Consider the following 19796-nt stretch of genomic DNA (forward strand, 5'->3'; position numbering starts at 1 on the left):
AAAATGGAGCGAAGTTTTGCACAGACTGATTTCAGTAGTTTGAAATCTTATTATGAGCTTTATAAAAAAATGTAATATATTATAATTACAAGTACTTAATTTTTGGACTCTGGTGACGCAATTTAGATTAATTGGTGACTATCTTGGGAAGGTTACTTTGGAAATGTAATAGGTTATAGATTACAAGTTACATTATTTAAAATGTAGTAAGTAGTGTAACTGTTTCAATTACTTTATTTAAAAATGTAACTGATTACATTTGGTTATGTTTTAATTACTTTTTCAAATGTATAATTCTAAATGTTTTCTTCATGTTAACCTTACAATAGTACTCAACACTTATTACTGTCAGACTTTCAAAATGATCATTTAATTTTAAAGCTCAGCCACCACTTTAACACCTCCTTTTACTGTGAAATCGTCTGAGGTTACATAGTGACTTTAAAGTCTAACCCCCTTTGTAATTGGTAACATTTTTATAAGAAACTAATTTAATTACACATTTTATTCTCTGTTACTGTAACAGGTTAGAGTTATGTTTCATTTCTAATTAAATTACATATTTCTGTTACATGTAACTAGTTACTTGTCAGCACTGGCTACTACCCAGCACTTGTCACACCCTATTAAGGGGATTCAGAAAGTAATGTGGCACTGCAATACTGCACAACAGTCCAGTAGGCGGCGGCATTCAGTCGGTTTGTGAACCGCCAACAAACCAAAGAAGAACAACACTATACAAAGTAACGCAGCGCATCTCACATCTACTGAATATAACGAAAACACTTTAAAGTGTGTCCTGCTGTGTGTGCACTTAAACTGCGCTAAAGAAATATGCGAGATGGGATTCAGGTGAATATTTGCATATATTCTCATTGTTTGCATACAAGCAGGAGTGACTCCAGATGAAACTACCGATCATACTGTCATAACACATTCTGTCATAACAATGGAGCTCATTAAAGTGGAAAGTGAAGACATGAGTTATTCTGAGCCGTGCAGAGTGAAAGATGAAGATACAGAGGAACAGAGAGGTTGGTGATTATTCTTCATTCATTCATTACAAACTAAGACTTTATTATTACTAAGACATCATTTTAGAGCGTATGATCTTCTCTTTGAATAAGAGTGTAACGTTACCGGTTTGATTTGGGAAATGACATTATTTTGCATAGAAAAAGAGCCCAAGTTAACTGTTCCACGACTTGCTAAACGTCTGATCCAATTAATAAATTATTTAATCTAAATTTTATATCATGTCTTCCATGTCAAATCTGGGTAAAATGAGGGGTTTTACACAAATAATGAAAACAAAAAATGCCATGAATCAGTATTTACACTGTAGTCAATTTCTTTGTAGTACAGAAATATGTCAATTTTACAATGACAATGATATAAATGCTACATTTCTGAGTTGCAGGCGTGCCGTCTAATTTCTGGACTGCAAGAAAGATGGTGTAGTCAACAGATTTTAGTAACAGACCAACAAATCGCTGTCTAAATTCAAACAATGCTTTATAACATTATAAAAAAAGATTTATAAAATCCTTTTGGGTTTTGCCCAAAATGATGAGTGAAAAATGCCATTTTCACCCCTCTCTACATATTATATGCATTCTTGCCGTTTCATATTTTGGCTTTCCTGCAGAAAATGATCAACAATTAATATCAACCTCTGGTTGAGGCGACACAGAATGACCCTTTTTCATATACTACATTTATGGTATACAATGACTATAAACTGACTGCACACCCTTGTTAGAATCACAGATTTTAATTCATGATTCATCATGTCAGACCCCTGTCAGTTTTTTCCCCACTTTTCCAGCAAAAGAGCTCCAGATCAGATGATCAAATGGCAGGGCCGATCCTGTCTACAGCCCGATTTGGTTTGGATTGGATTTGGGCTGTTGGTCTGCTGAAACCAAATTGAACAACTGGCCTTATTTGGCATGAAAGTGACTGTTTATCACCCAAGTAACACCACACCAACACCTACATATCCACAATGAAGCATGGTGGTTCAAGCAGCTGGGACTGGGGCAGACGGAAGGAATCATGTCAAATACCAGATTATTTTGGCACAAAAACTGCAGGCCTTGACGAGGATGTTTATCTTTCAGCATGATGATAATGGTCCACTCTAAAGACAGACCTAGAAAAATCTGTGGGTCATTCCATGTCAACTTAACCAAAGGTCCTGAGCTCAAATTTTTGATTTGATTGATTGTTTTGTTTTCGTTTTTTTCTGAAGAAAGATAGACATGTATAGTGATGAAAGCCAAAATATTAAATGTCATGGATGAATCTTTATGAGGTAATCCACTGTTTTGTAAAGGGGGACAAAATGGCAATTTTCACCTGAGATTCAGAGTCAAATTACAGGGTGTAAAAATGACTTCAGAAAGATGGTAGCATCATAATGTTATTTTTACACAGAGATTGGTAGGTCTGTTAGTAAAATCTGTTGACTTTAGCAATCTTTGTTGCATTGTGTGCCAATGGTGACCACTGAAAAATGGGGAAACAGCACTTTTTTTTTTTCTCCAAAGTTTGCATGCCTGAAACTCAGGAAGTAGTAAAGATATGTTAATACCTTTTTAGATATTGGGTAGATATTCTTTTAGTATCTTTACTGCCTTACGTATTTTTATATAAACATTGTAATCTTATGAATAGACGACTGAGATCAAGGTAATGTGCCTCCACTTTGATCATTTCAGTGCACTTTCAGCACTCAGACAGGTGTGTTCTATGCAATTGTTTTGATAGAGGGAAACAAGATACAATTCTAATTTCAACATTATTTCTTCTTCAGACATTGCTCTTTAAATAAAATAAGTATCAGCTGTAAACAAAGTGACCAACATTTGGTTTTCAAACACTGAAAATGGTTCATATTCAACAATCTGGACTTGCAGCCTCATTGAGATCCTCATATCTCTGGGATGGAATGATGTAGGGCCTTGAAAATTAAGATTCCAGTTGATTAACAACTCAAATCTAATATCATATTGCGATGTCTTTAATACTTCTTAAGTTATAGGCATGCAAACTTTGAAGAAAGATTATTTATGGCACTCAGACAGGTATGTTCAATGCAGTCATCCTGACAGAAGGAAATGAGATGCATCTCTAGTTTCAACATTATTTGTTCTTCAGACATTTCCTCTTTAAAAGAAAAGTAATCTCATATTTTTGTAAACTGACCCACATTTGGTTTTTGACCACTGAAAATGTGCACATTTTAATGATTTACTCCTGGGGCCATATTGAAATTTCTCTGGAACTGAATGATGTAAGGCCTTAAAAATAAAGATGCCAAAAGGAAAGTTTGTTAAGACCCAACAACTTAAAGGACATTAGGATATCTTTAATACTTCTTGAGTTACAGGCATACAAACTTTGGAGAACAAACTTGAAAAGTGCTGTTTTCTCCACTTTGAATGATCACCATTGGCACATAATGCAACAAAGATTGATAAAGTCAACAGATTTTACTAATAGACCTACTAATCTCTGTGTAAAAATAACATTATGATGCTGCCATCTTTCTGAAGTCATTTTTACCTCCCTGTAACTTGACTCTGAGTCTCAGGTGAAAATTGCCATTTTGACCCCCCTCTACAAAATAGTGGATTACTCATCCACGACATTTAATATTTTGGCTTTCATCACTATACATAAAAAATAATAATAAATAATAAAATATATATTATTAGTATTATTATTAATAAAAATAATATTAGATGGACCGACACACACGAATTCCCTTTCTTGGAATTAATTTTTACTTTTTGTTTTGTTCTCACAGATTTAGTGCAGGAAGAAAATAACAGGCTGAATGATGTTGTGGAGGAGCACCGTTACAATCAGAATTGCTCTGATTTCAGTCCTGCAGAAAAACATTTTAGTTGCTCACAGAGTGTCGAGCATTTGAGCCAAGAAAAGACCAAAGGAAAACAAGCCAAGCCTTCATTCACCTGCTCCGAGTGTGGAAAGAGTTTCACACAAAAACACTGCCTGACGAAGCACGTAAGAAGTCACACTGGAGAGAAGCCGTTCGCATGTGTGGAGTGTGGAAAGAGTTTCACACGTAAAGAAAGGCTTAATTCGCACATGAGAATTCACAGCGGAGAGAAGCCGTTCACGTGTCCTCAGTGCGGAAAGACGTTCAGAGACAAAAAAATCCTTCAGACTCACATAAGAGTTCACACTGGAGAGAAACCCTTCACCTGCCTTCAGTGCGGATGGAGTTTCAGACAGAAAGCAAACCTGAACACTCATATGTGGAATCACAATGGAGAAAATTCCTTTGCGTGTCATCGCTGCGGAAAGAGCTTCACGTGCAAGGGAAACCTTAATATGCACGTCGTACAAACTCACAGTGGAGAGAAACCCTTCACGTGTCTTCAGTGCGGACGGAGCTTCAAACAGAAAAGCAACCTGAAGATGCACATGAGGATTCACACTCACGAGACGCCGTTCATCTGCTGTCACTGTGGAAATACTTTCAAATGTAAAGCGAGCTTTAAGTTGCACATGCAGATTCACTCCCGTGAGAAGCCTTTTACCTGCATTCAGTGCGGGAAGAGCTTCATAATGAGTAGTCATCTGCGAAGTCACAAAAGGATTCACACGGGCGAGAAACCTTTCACCTGCCCTCAGTGTGGAAAGAGTTTCACAGAGAAAGGTCACCTGAAGAGTCACATAAGAACTCACACAGGGGAGAAGCCCTTCGCGTGTCATCAGTGCGGGAAGAGCTTCCCACGCAAAGCGAGTCTTAATATACACATGCGGATTCACACGGGAGAGAAGCCGTACGCGTGTGACGAGTGCGGGAAGCGTTTCACACAGTCCAGCAATCTCAGAATTCATCTGCTGTCTCACTCTGGAGAAAAATCATCAGTGTGGAACAAGTTGCACGTCACCATCAGCCCTGAGAATCCGCTTGAAAAGTCCTGCGAATGAGAAGCCTTACGTGTGCTCTGTGGAAAGAGGTTTAAAAGAGCACCAGAAATTCCACACGCATGTGAAAGCTCCAGTCCAGACTGTCACAGTAAGCGAAACTTCAGTGCATTGGCTTTAGTGAGGAACGAATTGAACTGTCTCTATAAGGGGTGGAAAGACGTTTTGACTTGTTCAACAAACTAAAGGTCTTAAAGGGACAGTTCTTGCCCTCAGGCCATCCAAGATGTAGATGTCTTTGTTTCTTCAGTCGAACAAGTAAAAAAGATTTTTAGCTGAGCTTATGCGTCTCAGTTTTTAAGTAAATACAAGAAACACCTGTGCAGGAAACTGGATCCCCAGAGGCAGGGTTAAAGACCTCTGACTTGTTATTGTGAAATATTAGTAATAAAATAAGGTCATTTTGTTCATACCAGTATTGGTAATGTACTTTTGTGTAGGGAATGAATTAGGTAGTTTATGTCTGAGTAGGGTACAGCAATAATAATTATTTATTTAATGTCAAAAAGGCGTCTAGCAGTGACAATTTTCCACAAAAAAATCTACATTAACATTTTTAAAGGGATAGTTCACCCAACAATGAAAATTATGCCATCGTTTACTTTTTAATGCTTCTTTCATGATAATATATACTACTAAATTTCTGTAAAGAAAGTTTAGTAAGTGTCTTTACAGAATTTTTTTGTATATATTATCTTGAAAGAGACATGTTTTTACCCAGTAAAGTTTTTGAATTTCAGAAATTTCAGAAACTTTCCAGGGTAGTAATGTAGAATTTGTTGTTATTTATTTATTTATTTTCCCCAAACAGACAAACAAATGAAAGCCAAAATATTAAATCCAATAGGTCAGTGTTTACGTAGTAATTTATTTTTGTCAAAGTATGTGCAAATTACATTTTCCTTTCGAAAGTTAAAGGCAGAATGACAGATTTCACCATTATTTGTTCTTCAGTGACCCTCATTTGGATTTTACAAAATGTAACATTCAACAATTTGTACATGGAGCCACAGACCTTCTAACCTCTGTATAAAAATATGATGCTTTCTGTTTTTATTCTTGGTAGCTATAGTTTTGCTTCAAAATCATAGGTGATTGAACAGGAGTGATGTTTGAAAATAATAAAAGTCTGGGTGTAGTGTACACAGCACTGCATATATATATTTATCCAGATATATTGCCCCACTTGTTGCATATTTTTATGAATGTTTAGGGCTAAATGTGGTTAGAAACGGATTTTCATCTTGGGATAAATCAGACCTTTTGGAACAAATCAGAAGCCCAGGTAATGGGTTATGGCTAGAAGGGATACATCTCTGACCGGAAACTAACAATGAAATGAATTGTTCTACCTATTGGATAGCGTTTTCTTTAATGTGTACACCTACCCCAACCGTAAACTTAGCCCTTACTATAATACAAAATACAAAAATAACGTTATATTGATGTGCGCATGCCCAGTAGCTAGAGCTGTATTTCTAGCCTTAACCCAGGTAATGTGGCACTGCAATATTGAGCAGCAGTCCAGTAGGCGGCGGCATTCAGTCGGTTTGTGAACCCCCATCAAACCAAAGAAAAACAACACCATACAAAGTAATGCAGCGCATCTCACATCTAGTGACTCTAACGCACACACTTTAAAGTCTGTCCTGCTGTGTGTGCACTTTAACTGCGCTAAAGAAATAAGCAAGTTGGGGTTTAGATTAATAATTGCATATATGTCATTGTTTACAAACAAACAGGAGTAACTCCAGATAAAAAAATAGGGGTAGTTTGTGTGTAATTAGTGCATCTTTTTGCAGCTCAGACATTCTGTCATAATAATGGAGCTCATTAAAGTGGAAAGTGAAGACATGAGTTATTCTGAGCCGTGCAGAGTGAAATATGAAGATACAGAGGAACAGAGAGGTTGGTGATCATTCTTCATTCATTCATTCATTTATTCATTAGTGCTCAAGATACAAAGTTTCAGCAGCTTCACGGGAAAAAAGAAGAGATGTGAAATAACAACAGATAATGGGAGGGTGGTGAATGGGTTTAAGCAAAATGTGATTTGATGCATGTTTTCATATAAGACGTGTTTTTGGAGCGTTTGCTCATCTGCAGTAGGTCTATGAGACCTTTCCTGTCAGATGTTAAATAGATACTTTATATAAATTCTTTAAAAGCACTAAATGTGTTCCAGACATAACAGCAGAGTATTTTTTGGAGTCGGACCAGTCTAAGAAATAACCACTGTTGGATGGTGCTATAGCTAAAAATAATTTTAGAGTCAATAACAGAGATTAAAAAAAGGAAAAATTCTTTTCGTTTGTATAAATTTTTATTTGGCTTTGAAATCTTTTAAAATATTTTTTATCATTACAGTTTCTGTATGTTTTGTGTGTGCACTATGACAAGAAGCTCTCAAGAATCATCTTTACTGTAAAAGACATATGTGGTGTGCGGCCAACCTGTCAGAGCAGAGCTCACAAAAAAGCCTCTGAAAAGAGATTGAGAGTTCTGAAACATTCTGGGCCCCCATGCTGAATGTACCTTTCTTGTGAATTAGGCTGTGTTTTGTTTGAATGTAGGACTGTACTAGTTTGATATGAGAAATTATTTGATTTTGTATAGTAAAACACTGAGCCCAACATCTTAACCAACTAATTAATTGTTTCTTGAAAATTTTATATTGTGTATTTTGGGTCACTCCATATCAAATCCGGTTTTTAGACAATAATGAAAAAAGCCAAGATATTAAATGCCATGAATCAACATTTAAACGGTAAACAGTTTCTTTGTATAAGGATGTTAAAATGACAATTTTACAAAGAAAGAATGACAAAGAAATGTAACTTTTTGTTAGCTGAGTTGCAGGTATGCTGTCTAATTTCTGGACTGCAAGATAGATTGTGAAGTCAACAGAAAAATCTAGATTTTAGATTTTTAACAGACCTACAAATCTCTGTCTAAAAATAAAAATCATTTTAATGTTATAATGATTGATTTTCTTTTCTTTTATTTATTTATTTTTTTTTTTTTTTTTTTTTTGCATTATCTGCAGTTTCGCTCTGAAATGTTTGGTGGAAATTGCCACTTTGACTCCCTCTGCATAATAATGTATTACTCACTAAATATTAATTCATGGTGTTTCATATTTTGGCTTTCCTGCAGAAAATGATCAACAATCAATATCAACCTCTGGTTGAGGTGACACAGAATGACCTTTCCCACACTAACACTGTATATATATTTTTATATCACTGTATATATTCATTTATGGTATACAGTGACTACTGACTACACACCCTAGTTACAATCACAGATTTCATCTGAAAGATGTATCATGTCAGACCCTTGTCAGTATTTTCCCATCTTTTCCAGCAAAACAGCTCCAGATTGATCAAATGGCAGAGGACTTCCTGTCTACAGCCCTCTTTGTTTTTGATTGGATTCAGGCCATTTCAAAATGCCGTTCTTCTTCTAAAAACATTCCTTTGATTGAGTTTTGTATTCTGTATATCTTGTTCTTCACATGTCTGGGTTATGGTGTAGGGTGGCCAAATGGAAGCCAGTACTCCCAAAAAACATCTAAATGTGCATGTGACAATGTGTTTTATGGTCTGCTGAAACCAAACTGAACAATTGGGCCTTATTTGACATGAAAGTGACTGCTTATCATCCAAACAACACCACACCAAATCCAACATATCCACAATGAAGCATGGTGGTGCAAGCGGCTTGACTGCAGCAGTAGACAAGACGGAGGGAATCATGCCAAATAACAGATCATTATAATTTATGTCTAAAACCTGTGGAATTGCTTGAACAGGCTGCACACAAAAGATCCCCCTCAATATAATCAATCAGGAGCTCTGTTGCAGGGATAAGCGCTTCTTTTTGTTGTTCCTCCACTCTGTGAATCTAAGGCAGCCCATAGAACTGGGTGTGAGAAGGTTATAAAATTTAGCACACAGATAGAGAACAATCTCCACAATAACTTTTTTTAAATAGTGTAATTTTTTTTTTAACTCATCCTAGATGGTTTGTCTTTTTTTCACCAAAATTAGCTCAGATCACCTTCAAGCAATACTGGCAAAAAGTTTACCCGATTTAGTTTTTTGTCTTAAAATGCTATATTTTATGAACTCATTGGCATATATTTATGGCACTCAGTATGTGTCTTCAGCACCATGCCCTGATGGTACTCAAAAAGTTTCGGGCAGCGCCATATTGTGATCTAAAGTTACGACATTTCCAAAAATGCTAATAATTTTGAGTATATTAGCCTATGTTAATAAACTGGTCTCAATATATTCCTTGGGTCATGCCGAGAAAATAGATATCAACTTCCTATCCACCAATTTGATTTAAAAAATTACATAAAAAAAAACGCTGGTCAGATTTTCACTAAATTTGACTCGGATCACCTTCAGATCATTCTGGCAAAAATGTGTGGATTTTGTGTCGATATGTGAAACGGTTATCATTTAATGCATCAACAAATTTTCTGGAGTGATGCCAAACTGCGTCTGCGTCTGCATCTCTGCAGGGCTTTGATATAATTAATGACAAACTCTGTGTGTGCCATCATCACCTCACAGAACACACCACATCGAGCTGATAAGAGCGCCACCTATTGGTCAAAAGTGATAAACCATTAAATCATACTACTAGTGCTTGTATTCATGATTTTTCAGCCAGTTTGACTACAGTTATCTTACAATGGCATCAGTTACTCATTGCTGCACTTGGTCTGATGCTTCTGTAGTGCTGGCCCTAATAATTGCTGTTTGGAGTTATATTTGTACTGTGTAGACTTGTATAGCCACTGTAAATGAAGACTGGGTGATTCTAAATTCATGTTTCAGATTCCCACTAACATGCCTAATTATTTGAAAAATATTGTAATTATAATATTATAAAAAGAGGTGCATGTTTATGCAATCAGATATTTTGCTTAATTTATTCATTCATTCATTCTTTACATTTTTTTAATGTTAGTATGTGTTTTTTTTAATGATAATTCTGTGTCATTGTTGTAATTTATTCCTGGCCAGTTTTGACTGTGACACGTGGATACATGAAGAGAGCTGTGATTTTTTTTGTGATATCTGATCATCTAAAATGGCTGAAAAAACATCTGTGACTTTCTTCTCGTAATTTGAGGAAATTATTCATAATTCAGTGAGTAAAGTTTATAAACAGAGTACAGATTACATCATCATGAACAAGGTAATCAGATTTACAAAAAAAAAACACATTTTTGCATTCACAGGCAGGCCCTGCAATCGCTCAAATGCACACAAGGGTTTTCTGTAGAGCTGTTTGACCTCTAGCTTCAGTAAATTTTGATCTTTTATATAAACACAAACACAGACATTGGCAGTAAGAATACAGTTCACAAAAAAGTAAGAACATGTTGATACAAGGACCGACACACAAGAATTCCCTGTCTTGGAATAAATTTTGACTCTTTGTTTTGTTCTCACAGATTTGGTGGAAGAAGAAAATAACAAACTGAATGATGTTGACGAGGAGCGCTGTTACTAACAGAATTGCTCTGATTTCAGTCCTGCAGAAAAAAATTTTACTTGCTCACAGAGCGACGAGCATTTGAACCAAGAAAAGACCAAAAGAAAACAAGCCCAACGTTCATTCACCTGCTCCGAGTGTGGAAGGAGTTTCACACAAAAACACTGCCTGACAAAGCACATAAAAAGTCACACTGGAGAGAAGCCGTTCGCATGTGTGGAGTGTGGAAGGAGTTTCACACGTAAAGACAGTCTTAATACGCACATGAGAATTCACAGCGGAGAGAAGCCGTTCACGTGTCCTCAGTGTGGAAAGACATTCGGAGAGAAAAAAATCCTTCAGATTCACATAAGAGTTCACACTGGAGAGAAACCCTTCACCTGCCTTCAGTGCGGAAAGTGTTTCAGACAAAAAACAAACCTGAACACTCATATGTGGAATCACAATGAAGAAAAACCCTTTGCGTGTCATGTGTGTGGAAAGAGATTCATGTGCAAAGGAAACCTTAATATGCACATGCAAATTCACACGGAGAGAAGCCGTTCACATGCCATCAATGTGGACTCGGTTTTACAGAGAAAAACCTCAAGAATCACATACAAATTCACACCGGAGAGAAACCCTTCACGTTTCGTGTTCTCAGTGTGGAAACACCCTCACACGGAAAAAGAACCTGAAGATGCACGTGAAGATTCACACTCGCGAGACGCCGTTGATCTGCCGTCAGTGTGGAAATACTTTCAAATGTAACTCGAGCTTTAAGTTGCACATGCAGATTCACTCTCATGAGAAGCCTTTTACCTGCATTCAGTGTGGAAAGAGTTTTTCTCAGAAAGCACAGCTTAAGATTCACAGCGTAGTTCACACTGGAGAAAGGCCTTTCTTGTGTCAGCACTGCGGGAAGAGCTTCAAACGGAGAGCGAACCTGAACGTTCACATGCGGATTCACACCGGAGAGAAGCCGTACATGTGCCATCAGTGTGGAAGGAGATTCACTCAGATCGTCGGCCTCAAAACCCATCCGTGTTTGGGATCCCCGTCGATCCTGAAAGTGAAATCTCATGTGTGCTCTGAGTGTGGTAAAGCACTCTAGAGCCCCTTCACTTCACACCACAGAGAAGACGCATCACTGCGTTTTTATGTGGGAAGTGTTTCAGGTCAACAAGAAATTCACAGATTCATAGAAAAACACTCACTGGACAAAGAAATGGACCCCATGTAAATGGTACAAAAGCCAAAAATGGAATTCTTCCCAAAGGACAGATGTCTGTGTCCCTGCAGAGTGCAGCTCCAACCCTGATCAAACCCACCTGAACATGCTAATCTGTGTCTTCAGGATTACTAGAAGGCTACAGGCAGGTAAGTTTTATCAGGGTTGGAGCTAAACTCTGCAGGGACACCAGCCCTCCAGGACCGAGTTTGCCCATGCCTGGTCTAAATTCAAAATGTATGTATTTGAATTGCATATAAAACGTTCATCCATTTCAATTACACAGTTTAAACATGAATAAACATGAGTTTGTTTGTTCATCAGATTTGGAGAAATGTGTCATTCCATCACTGTCTCACCAGTGGATCCTCTGCAGTGAACGGGTGCCGTCAGAATGAGAGTCCAAACAGCTGATAAAAACGTCACAATAATCCACAAGTAATCCACACCACTCCAGTCCATCAGTTCACATCTTGAGAAGACAAAAGCTGAAACAAATCCATTATTAAGGCCATAATCCATAATAACACTTTGGACTCTCATTCTAGCAAAGGATCCATTGATGAGCAAATGATGGGATGACATTTCTCCAAATCCGATGAACAAACTAAATCAGCTACATCTTGCACATTTTCAGCACATTTAATATGATGCATATTTGCCCAGTCATACATAAATGAACCTAGCTAACTAAATAAATAAATAAAATTGAAATGTAATTATTCAAATAGGTTAGAATCAGCATTAAGTCACATTACGTTTGTTATTCATCCAAATGGATGAACATTTTATATGCAGTTCAAGTGCATAAATCTAGGTCTAAATAGGAATGTTTGTACTTAAGTATTTGGGAGGAGCAATATTACCCAGTTAATTATCAATGACATTGATATCTATTTACCTAATTGTTGTTATTTCTCTTTAATACCATCTTGTTAAACTAAACTGCTGAGTGTGATGCTTTGAGAATTAAACACCATTTCTGCTGATACAGAAAAACACATTCTAGTTTGTTATTGTGTGTCTGCTTTACAGTAAGCAGTCTTCTTTAGGCATGTGTTAGCTATTATGGATGAATAACATATCAGTAATGTTACAATTATTTTCTGTCAAGCTCAGTAATGTCGTAGTATATTTTGTTCTAATTGTATATTATAAGATTACAGAAATAGAAATAAAATGGAGCAAAATTAATGAGAAAAGAACCTGTAGTTTTAGTCAGATCAAAGTTTTTCAACTTTTTTTTTAATCCCAAGGTATTCATTTTTGGGCTTTTATGGGATTATTTTTGTGCCAATAAGAATGAACGTAACTTTATAAAACTGAACGTAACTTTCCAATAAACGATCAAAAATATGCCACTGCAAAAGAAGAAAAACACAATGAAAATGAAAAAATGAACTCAGTCGCACGAATTTAACATGCTCTTCAAATATGCTTCATTCTTTGTTAATGATTTTCAAAGAATCGTTTTCGCGAATCATGGATTCTGAATGCGTTGCCACAACTTTCGCTTACGCTTCGCAAATTTTCGTTTGCTGTTTTGGCACAAACCTCTCGTGGGGGCGGGCTTAACAGCGATCTACTCTGATTGGCTAATGAGCTTTTGATGGACAGTTGCTCTCTGAACTGGAAGCACGGACGGTGACGTCAGTGGCGCAATACGTCGTGCTTTGTTTATAGAAACTATCAGAACTGTTGCACACTGTACATGAATAAAACTTTTATCGATGTTATTGATTAACGTTACTTTAGCAACACGAACCTACTTCAAGCTGCCCTGAGGGACAAGCTGAGGTGGAAGATGATGCTGCTCCGTGTCTTTCCTGGGAGCTCATCTTTAGAAACTAAGAGACGACCATAGGTGAAATACTAATAACATTAATACTTAATATAAACAAAGCACGACGTATTGCACACCGCAACAACTTTCCAATATGTGCGCCACTGACGTCACCGTCCGTGATTCCAGGTCAGAGAGCAACTGTCCATCAAAAGCTCATTAGCCAATCAGAGTAGATCGCTGTTAAGCCCGCCCCCACGAGAGGTTTGTGCCAAAACAGCAAACGAAAATTTGCGAAGCGTAAGCGAAAGCTGTGGCAACGCATTCAGAATCCATGATTCGCGAAAACGATTCTTTGAAAATCATTAACAAAGAATGAAGCATATTTGAAGAGCATGTTAAATTCGTGCGACTGAGTTCATTTTTTCATTTTCATTGTGTTTTTCTTCTTTTGCAGTGGCATATTTTTGATCGTTTCTTGGAAAGTTACCTTCAGTTTAATAAAGTTACGTTCATTCTTATTGGCACAAAAATTATCCCATAGGCTTTGGGTATGAAAAAAAGCCTTTGTTCACAAAATGCTTCTGCATACCAACATGTTTTGGAGATTTAAAAAAAATCATCTAAACCAAAGCAAATATATTAAAACGTATTATTATTATTATTATTCATAACGTGGTTAAATATTGTTATATTTTAAATGATGTGTGTGCACTTTAAATATTAAAAATACTTTCAAGCAAATCTAAAATTACACATGAAACGGACTACATCAGTATAAAAAACAACGTTAACCAAGATGACTAAATGCTGTAAATATAAACTGAATAAAAGAAATAAGGGACTAATGACGATGAAATTTACAGTAGTTCTTCTGCCAGCCGAACCGAAACAACGCGATAGACAGAAGTGCGTTTACATCACGTGAGCAACTGATCACATGATTCGGTCACTACATCGCGGAGACTGACAGGGAGGAGTTTACTCCAAAACGACATTAATCTAACGTGTGTTTGCAATATTATAGGAGGTTTTCTTCGCGGATTTTTTGTTTGCTTATGTATGCAATGAACAGTCTTGCAGCTGCATTGCACTGGAGTAAGTTATGAGGAAAACTGCTGCAGCACTAGCAACTCCTCGTAAGTATCTGATGATGTGATGATTCTGACAGGAGCGAAACAAGACTGACAGGACGACAGCAGAGCTCTGACTTTTTCCTTGAGTGACCAACACCATATTTTACTGCTGGAAATGCTTGGGTAAATGAGTAACAGTACGACTGCATCGGCGGAGACCCAAAGGGCTTCAGACTCACAGATGATAGAAATAAACTCTCAAAGTGCAAGATCAGAAGAGTACTGATTATTAATTATAAAACAGTAATTATAAAAATGTCCAAATGGCAGATGGTCAGTTTAAGAGAGACAGATTTGGGTGTTTTATAACCAGTAGATGTTTCTGTACTTTTTAAAACTTATGTATACAATTTCATTTGCCTTAAAAAAAAAATAAATGCACATAAAATGTGGAATAATATACATGCAAATACATTACAAATATTCTCTATATCCACATTAATGTAAATTACTTCATGCATATGTAAATTCAGTACCTTTTTGTGTTTTTCATTAGGTCTCAATGCCACAGTGATCAGAATTTTCACCAATTCATCAGTAAATGCTGAATATTTCTACCATCTGTTCAACCAGGGGGAAAAACTTGAGATCTTCATAACATAACACTGTACAGGTGGAGTTTATTAAAGAGGAGAGTGAAGACATGAGTGATCCGGAACCATCCCAAATAAAAAATAAAGATGAAAATGAGGAACAAAGAGGTTTGTGTACACAATACATAATCAAACACAGATATATATACACTGCCAATCAAAAGTTTGGGATCAGTACGATTTTTCATGTTTTTTAAAGACGTTCATCAAGGTTGTGTTCATTTGATCAAAAATACAGAAAAATAATTGCAATTGTGAAATATTATTTTGATGTGACACAATGTTTTCCTATATTAATATACATTAAAATGTCATTTAAATCCAAAAAAAATGTCATCATTACTCCAGTCTTCAGTGTCACACGATCCTTTCAGAAATCATTCTAATATGCTGATTTATTATTAATGTTGGAAACAGTTGTGCTGCTTAATATTATTTTGGAACCTGTAATACTTTTTTTTTTTCAGGATTATTTGATTAATAAAAATTTACAAAGAACGGCATTTATTTAAAATAGAAAGGTTTTCTAACAATATACACTGCTGTTCAAAAGTTTGGGGACAGTAAATTGTTATTCTTCTATTTTTTTTGAAAGAAATTCATATTTTTATTCACCAAGGATATGTTAAATTAATTAAAAAAACTGCTAGCATACATTTACATTGTTAAAAAAGATTTATATTTGGAATAAATGTTGTTCTTTTTAACTTGTTATTCATCAAAGAATCCTGAAAAAAAGAACCACAGGTTCCAAAAAAAATATTTGTCAGCACAACTGTTTCCAACATTGATAATTCTAATAATAAATCCGCATATTAGAATGATTTCTGAAGGATCATGCGACACTTAAGACTGGAGTAACAGCTGATGAAAATTCAGCTTTGCATTACAGGAATAAATTATATTTTAAAGTATATTAAAAAAAACAAAAACATTTTATATTGTAATAACCTTTTGCAATATTACTGTTTTTTCTGTATTTTTTATCACATAAAATGCAGCCTTGATGAGCATAAGAGACATATTTAAAAAACATTAAAAAGTCTTACTGATCCCAAACTTTTGAGCAGTGGTGTGTGTGTGTGTGTGTGTGTATATATATATATATATGATGTAAATCAATGAGATATTTATAACAGTACAGCAGATACTGACATAAATGATAAAAATATCAGTTGTGGCTCCAATAATATCTTAATAAGGTGACATTGAAATGATCCAAACATAAAATGCAATGCAATGCAATGGTAATTAATAAATAGATAAACCAATAAACGTTCCTCAAAAGATAGTTCAAGAGATGTCTTAGAGTCTTGGGAAGATCATTACTCCACTGAGGAATCATCTGATATATGCGCTTTACTGATTTTTTTTTTTCAATTGGAAATTACTTCCACCTCAGATTTATCTCTCCTAAACTGAACGTTGACAATGTAATTTGTTCATTTTAGAACTGGTGGAAGGAACAGAGGAAAGTCAAGAAATGAATGAATCAGCGTGGAACCATGAATCAGACCATCAGTATCAGAAACCTCAGCATATCACAGCTGGAGAAAAATCATTAAGCTCATCACAGAACGTCGGCCAAGAACAAACTAAAGGAAGCGAAGCCCGGCCGTTCACGTGCCTTCAGTGCGGGAAGACCTTCAAACGGGCCACGGATGTCAAAGGTCATCTGCGCTATCACTCCGGCGAGAGGCCGTTCACCTGCGATCAGTGCGGGAAAAAATTCATCCTGGCGTCGCACTTAAAAACACACCTGTCCATCCATTCAAACGAGAAGCCTTTCTTGTGCTCTATTTGTGGCAAGAGCTTTTCACGCCTGTGCACTTTCAAAGATCACGAGAACATCCACACGGGCGTGAGAGCTCACGTGTGCTCCGAGTGCGGGAACACCTTCATCACGTCCAACGCGCTGAAGATGCACCAGCGCGTTCATACCGGAGAAAAACCCTACAAGTGCTCGCACTGCGGCAGGAGCTTCAGTCACTCCGGAGCGCTGAAGAGACACGAGCGCGTTCACACCGGAGAGAGACCGTACCACTGCCCTCTCTGCGGGAGGAGATTCACACAGTCCAGTAATCTACTGACTCACATCAAAAGACACTGTCCGAAATCACGGTGATCGACGTGCAAATGAGGACGACATGTAAATACAGTGACATTCAGGAGGAATTACAGAAAACTGCAGATATGCCATTAGTGATGAATTCACCTGTACAACAGCCAGTGTGCTCACATTGTTTTTATATTTCTGTTTACATGCTCTTAATAATGCAGATTAAAGTGATAAATTAACATGAGTGTGTCTCATGGCTCTTTGTCTCATTAGACATTAAAGAGCAGAGCTGGGTCGATTACTTACAAATTGTAATCCATTACTAATTACAAATTATATGGCAAAAATTGTAGTTAGTAACGTAATCCATTACATTACACATTTTAGGTGATATAATTAGACTATTTTTAGACTACTTTTAGATTACTTTTGACCTGTCTTGTTTATTGCATTGGTTTTAATAGGATAATCTTGTACCATATTGATATAAAAATACAAAGCTAAAGAACATACATTCCATTCATTGTTATTATTGACATGAAGCGCATTGAATGTTATATTACGTCAAGGTTTCCCAAACTGGGGCTTGTAAGTTTAATGAAAAGCTAGCAATTAATTAAATCATAAAAATGTTAAATTATAAATTTGTGAAACAATAAAATAAGAAATTATTGATATTATGTAAATAGTATGTATTTATGTAATCCATAAAAAGGTAACTGTAGTCTGACTATGAGTATTTTAAAATGTAATTTAATCTAATTACATGTACTTATTTTTTGGAATCTTATTACATAATCCAGTTTACATGTAATCATGTTTACAGATTGTAGTCCATTACTGAATACAGATTACACACTATAAAAAATAAAAAACAATTTGTTGAGTCAGCTTTAAATAATTTGTTACCCTGCTGCCTTAAAATCAACTCAAATAAGTTTAGTCAACTTGAAATGTTAAGTTGCACTAAGTAACAACTTAGATATTTGTGTTTGCTAAACTTAACAGATGGGTAAGTAACCCAGCTGCCTTAAAATTTTAAGTTGAATCAACTCAAATATCTAAGTTGTCAGTTAGTATAATTTAATATTTCAAGTTGAATAAACTTTTTTGAGTTGACTGAACTTTTAAGGCAAAAAATTTTAAGGCAGCCAGGTTACAAATTAAAGTTGACTCAGCAAATTGTTTTTTACAGTGCATGATGAAAACTTAATCTAGGTTACTCATGCATTCTGACTATTTTTGGATTACTTTTTACCTAACTTACCATTAAACATACCATACTTGCATAAAAAAAAGCAAAACAAAATATATTCCATTTTTCGATATCAACATCATAAAGTGCATTCAGCATCACATTACACCAGGGTTTCCCAAACTTTATGTAAGAACTGCAGTGAATTTGTAAGTTTATAAAAAGCTAACAATTCATTAAAAAAAAAAAAAAAAAAAAAAAAATATATATATATATATATATATATATATATATATGAATAATAAATTATTTCTTGAACACACAAAACAAACAAACAAACAAACAAACAAAAAAGAAATGGGAATCCTGCATTACATGAACAAACATTTCTAAATATTTTTCAGTAAAAGTTTCATATTAATACATTATGTGAACAAATTCATGAGAATAAAGCTGAGTATGTGAATAGCAGATCTGTTTTCATGAAATTTAATGAAGTATTCTGGTTTCAGAACATGTAAAATTCAATCAACAGCATTTGTGGCAAATTATCACAAACATTCCCACAAAAACCTATATTTTTACAGTAAAGCAACTGAAATAAAATGGGCCAATTTGTGAACATTAATATACTCATTGTTTCAGTATGACAGCCACAAGATGTAAACAACATTAACATAATTTTAGTGTAATCAACTAGTTCTTGACTAAAGTAATGAATGAATTAACCTGAATATGCCTGATTAATTAAACATATCAATTTTGACAGATGTTATTAAAGCAATATTACACGTTTGTTTTTGTGAATTGTGGGGACTTTTCATAGACTTCTGTAGATTTTATACTGACCGAACGATATTGTCTGTCCCCTAACCCAACCCTAACCCTAAACCTAGCGCTCACAGAAAACATGTTTGCATCGTTACACTTTCAGATAAACATCATTCACTATTTTTTATAATTTATTAACATTGTGGGGACCGCTGGCCGGGTTTCAGGTTTTACTATCCTTGTAGGGACATTTGGTCCCCACAATGTAGCAAAAACAAGTACACACACACACACACACACATTCTGTCATCATTTACTCATCTACAAGTTGTTCTAAACCTCTATAAGTTTCTTCTGTTGAACCCATCTGTATCTGTTAAAAAAAAAGGGAAGTCATTGGCTACCAGCAACATTTGGTTACCAACATTCTTCAAAATATCTTCTTTTGTGTTCAACACTTCTCGCTCTTTCCGCTGTTGAGCAGGTGACTGGTTCAATCTCGATCTGCTGGGTCTACTCCGAGCTCTGTAAAATGGTGTGATCTCCGGACAGTAATCCACACTG

The 19796-nt window shown here is 35.8% G+C and overlaps 3 protein-coding genes and 1 pseudogene across 7 annotated transcripts; all 4 read left to right on the forward strand.

Moving 5' to 3' along the window:
- The first annotated feature begins 726 nt into the window (after positions 1-726).
- LOC127173378 (gastrula zinc finger protein XlCGF57.1-like) lies at positions 727-6200 on the forward strand. 3 transcript variants are annotated; one of them, XM_051123232.1, is made up of 3 exons: positions 727-1034; positions 1829-2197; positions 3815-6200. In XM_051123232.1, the coding sequence occupies exons 2-3, from the start codon at positions 2125-2127 to the stop codon at positions 4969-4971; spliced, it is 1230 nt and encodes a 409-aa protein (XP_050979189.1). In that variant the 5' UTR covers positions 727-1034; positions 1829-2124; the 3' UTR covers positions 4972-6200. The 3 variants fall into 3 exon arrangements, with proteins under 3 accessions (XP_050979189.1, XP_050979182.1, XP_050979197.1); XM_051123240.1 differs by having other exon boundaries at positions 936-1034; positions 1809-2197; XM_051123225.1 differs by lacking the exon at positions 1829-2197.
- Positions 6201-10176: 3976 nt separating this feature from the next.
- LOC127176417 (gastrula zinc finger protein XlCGF7.1-like) lies at positions 10177-11255 on the forward strand (annotated as a pseudogene).
- LOC127176424 (oocyte zinc finger protein XlCOF20-like) lies at positions 11165-11578 on the forward strand. The gene has a single exon (XM_051128102.1). The coding sequence runs from the start codon at positions 11165-11167 to the stop codon at positions 11576-11578; it is 414 nt and encodes a 137-aa protein (XP_050984059.1).
- A 2845-nt stretch (positions 11579-14423) lies between these two features.
- On the forward strand, positions 14424-17510 carry LOC127173747 (gastrula zinc finger protein XlCGF49.1). 3 transcript variants are annotated; one of them, XM_051123709.1, is made up of 3 exons: positions 14424-14737; positions 15111-15315; positions 16659-17510. In XM_051123709.1, exons 2-3 carry the CDS (start codon positions 15258-15260, stop codon positions 17330-17332), a joined length of 732 nt encoding a protein of 243 aa, XP_050979666.1. In that variant the 5' UTR covers positions 14424-14737; positions 15111-15257; the 3' UTR covers positions 17333-17510. The 3 variants fall into 3 exon arrangements, with proteins under 3 accessions (XP_050979666.1, XP_050979649.1, XP_050979658.1); XM_051123692.1 differs by having other exon boundaries at positions 14424-14617; XM_051123701.1 differs by having other exon boundaries at positions 14424-14617; positions 15188-15315.
- Positions 17511-19796: the final 2286 nt, after the last annotated feature.

The sequence above is a fragment of the Labeo rohita genome, chromosome 2 (assembly GCF_022985175.1).
Source record: "Labeo rohita strain BAU-BD-2019 chromosome 2, IGBB_LRoh.1.0, whole genome shotgun sequence".
In the NCBI taxonomy this organism is placed as follows: domain Eukaryota; kingdom Metazoa; phylum Chordata; class Actinopteri; order Cypriniformes; family Cyprinidae; genus Labeo; species Labeo rohita.

Excerpts from the sequence above, each read along its gene's own strand:
- LOC127173378 (XM_051123225.1), top strand. The coding sequence starts at position 950 with ATGGAGCTCATTAAAGTGGAAAGTGAAGACATGAGTTATTCTGAGCCG. Across the intron at positions 1,035-3,814 it reads AGATACAGAGGAACAGAGAG|ATTTAGTGCAGGAAGAAAAT; the intron begins GTTGGTGATTAT and ends TTGTTCTCACAG.
- LOC127176424 (XM_051128102.1), top strand. The coding sequence starts at position 11,165 with ATGCACGTGAAGATTCACACTCGCGAGACGCCGTTGATCTGCCGTCAG.
- LOC127173747 (XM_051123709.1), top strand. The coding sequence starts at position 15,258 with ATGAGTGATCCGGAACCATCCCAAATAAAAAATAAAGATGAAAATGAG. Across the intron at positions 15,316-16,658 it reads TGAAAATGAGGAACAAAGAG|AACTGGTGGAAGGAACAGAG; the intron begins GTTTGTGTACAC and ends TGTTCATTTTAG.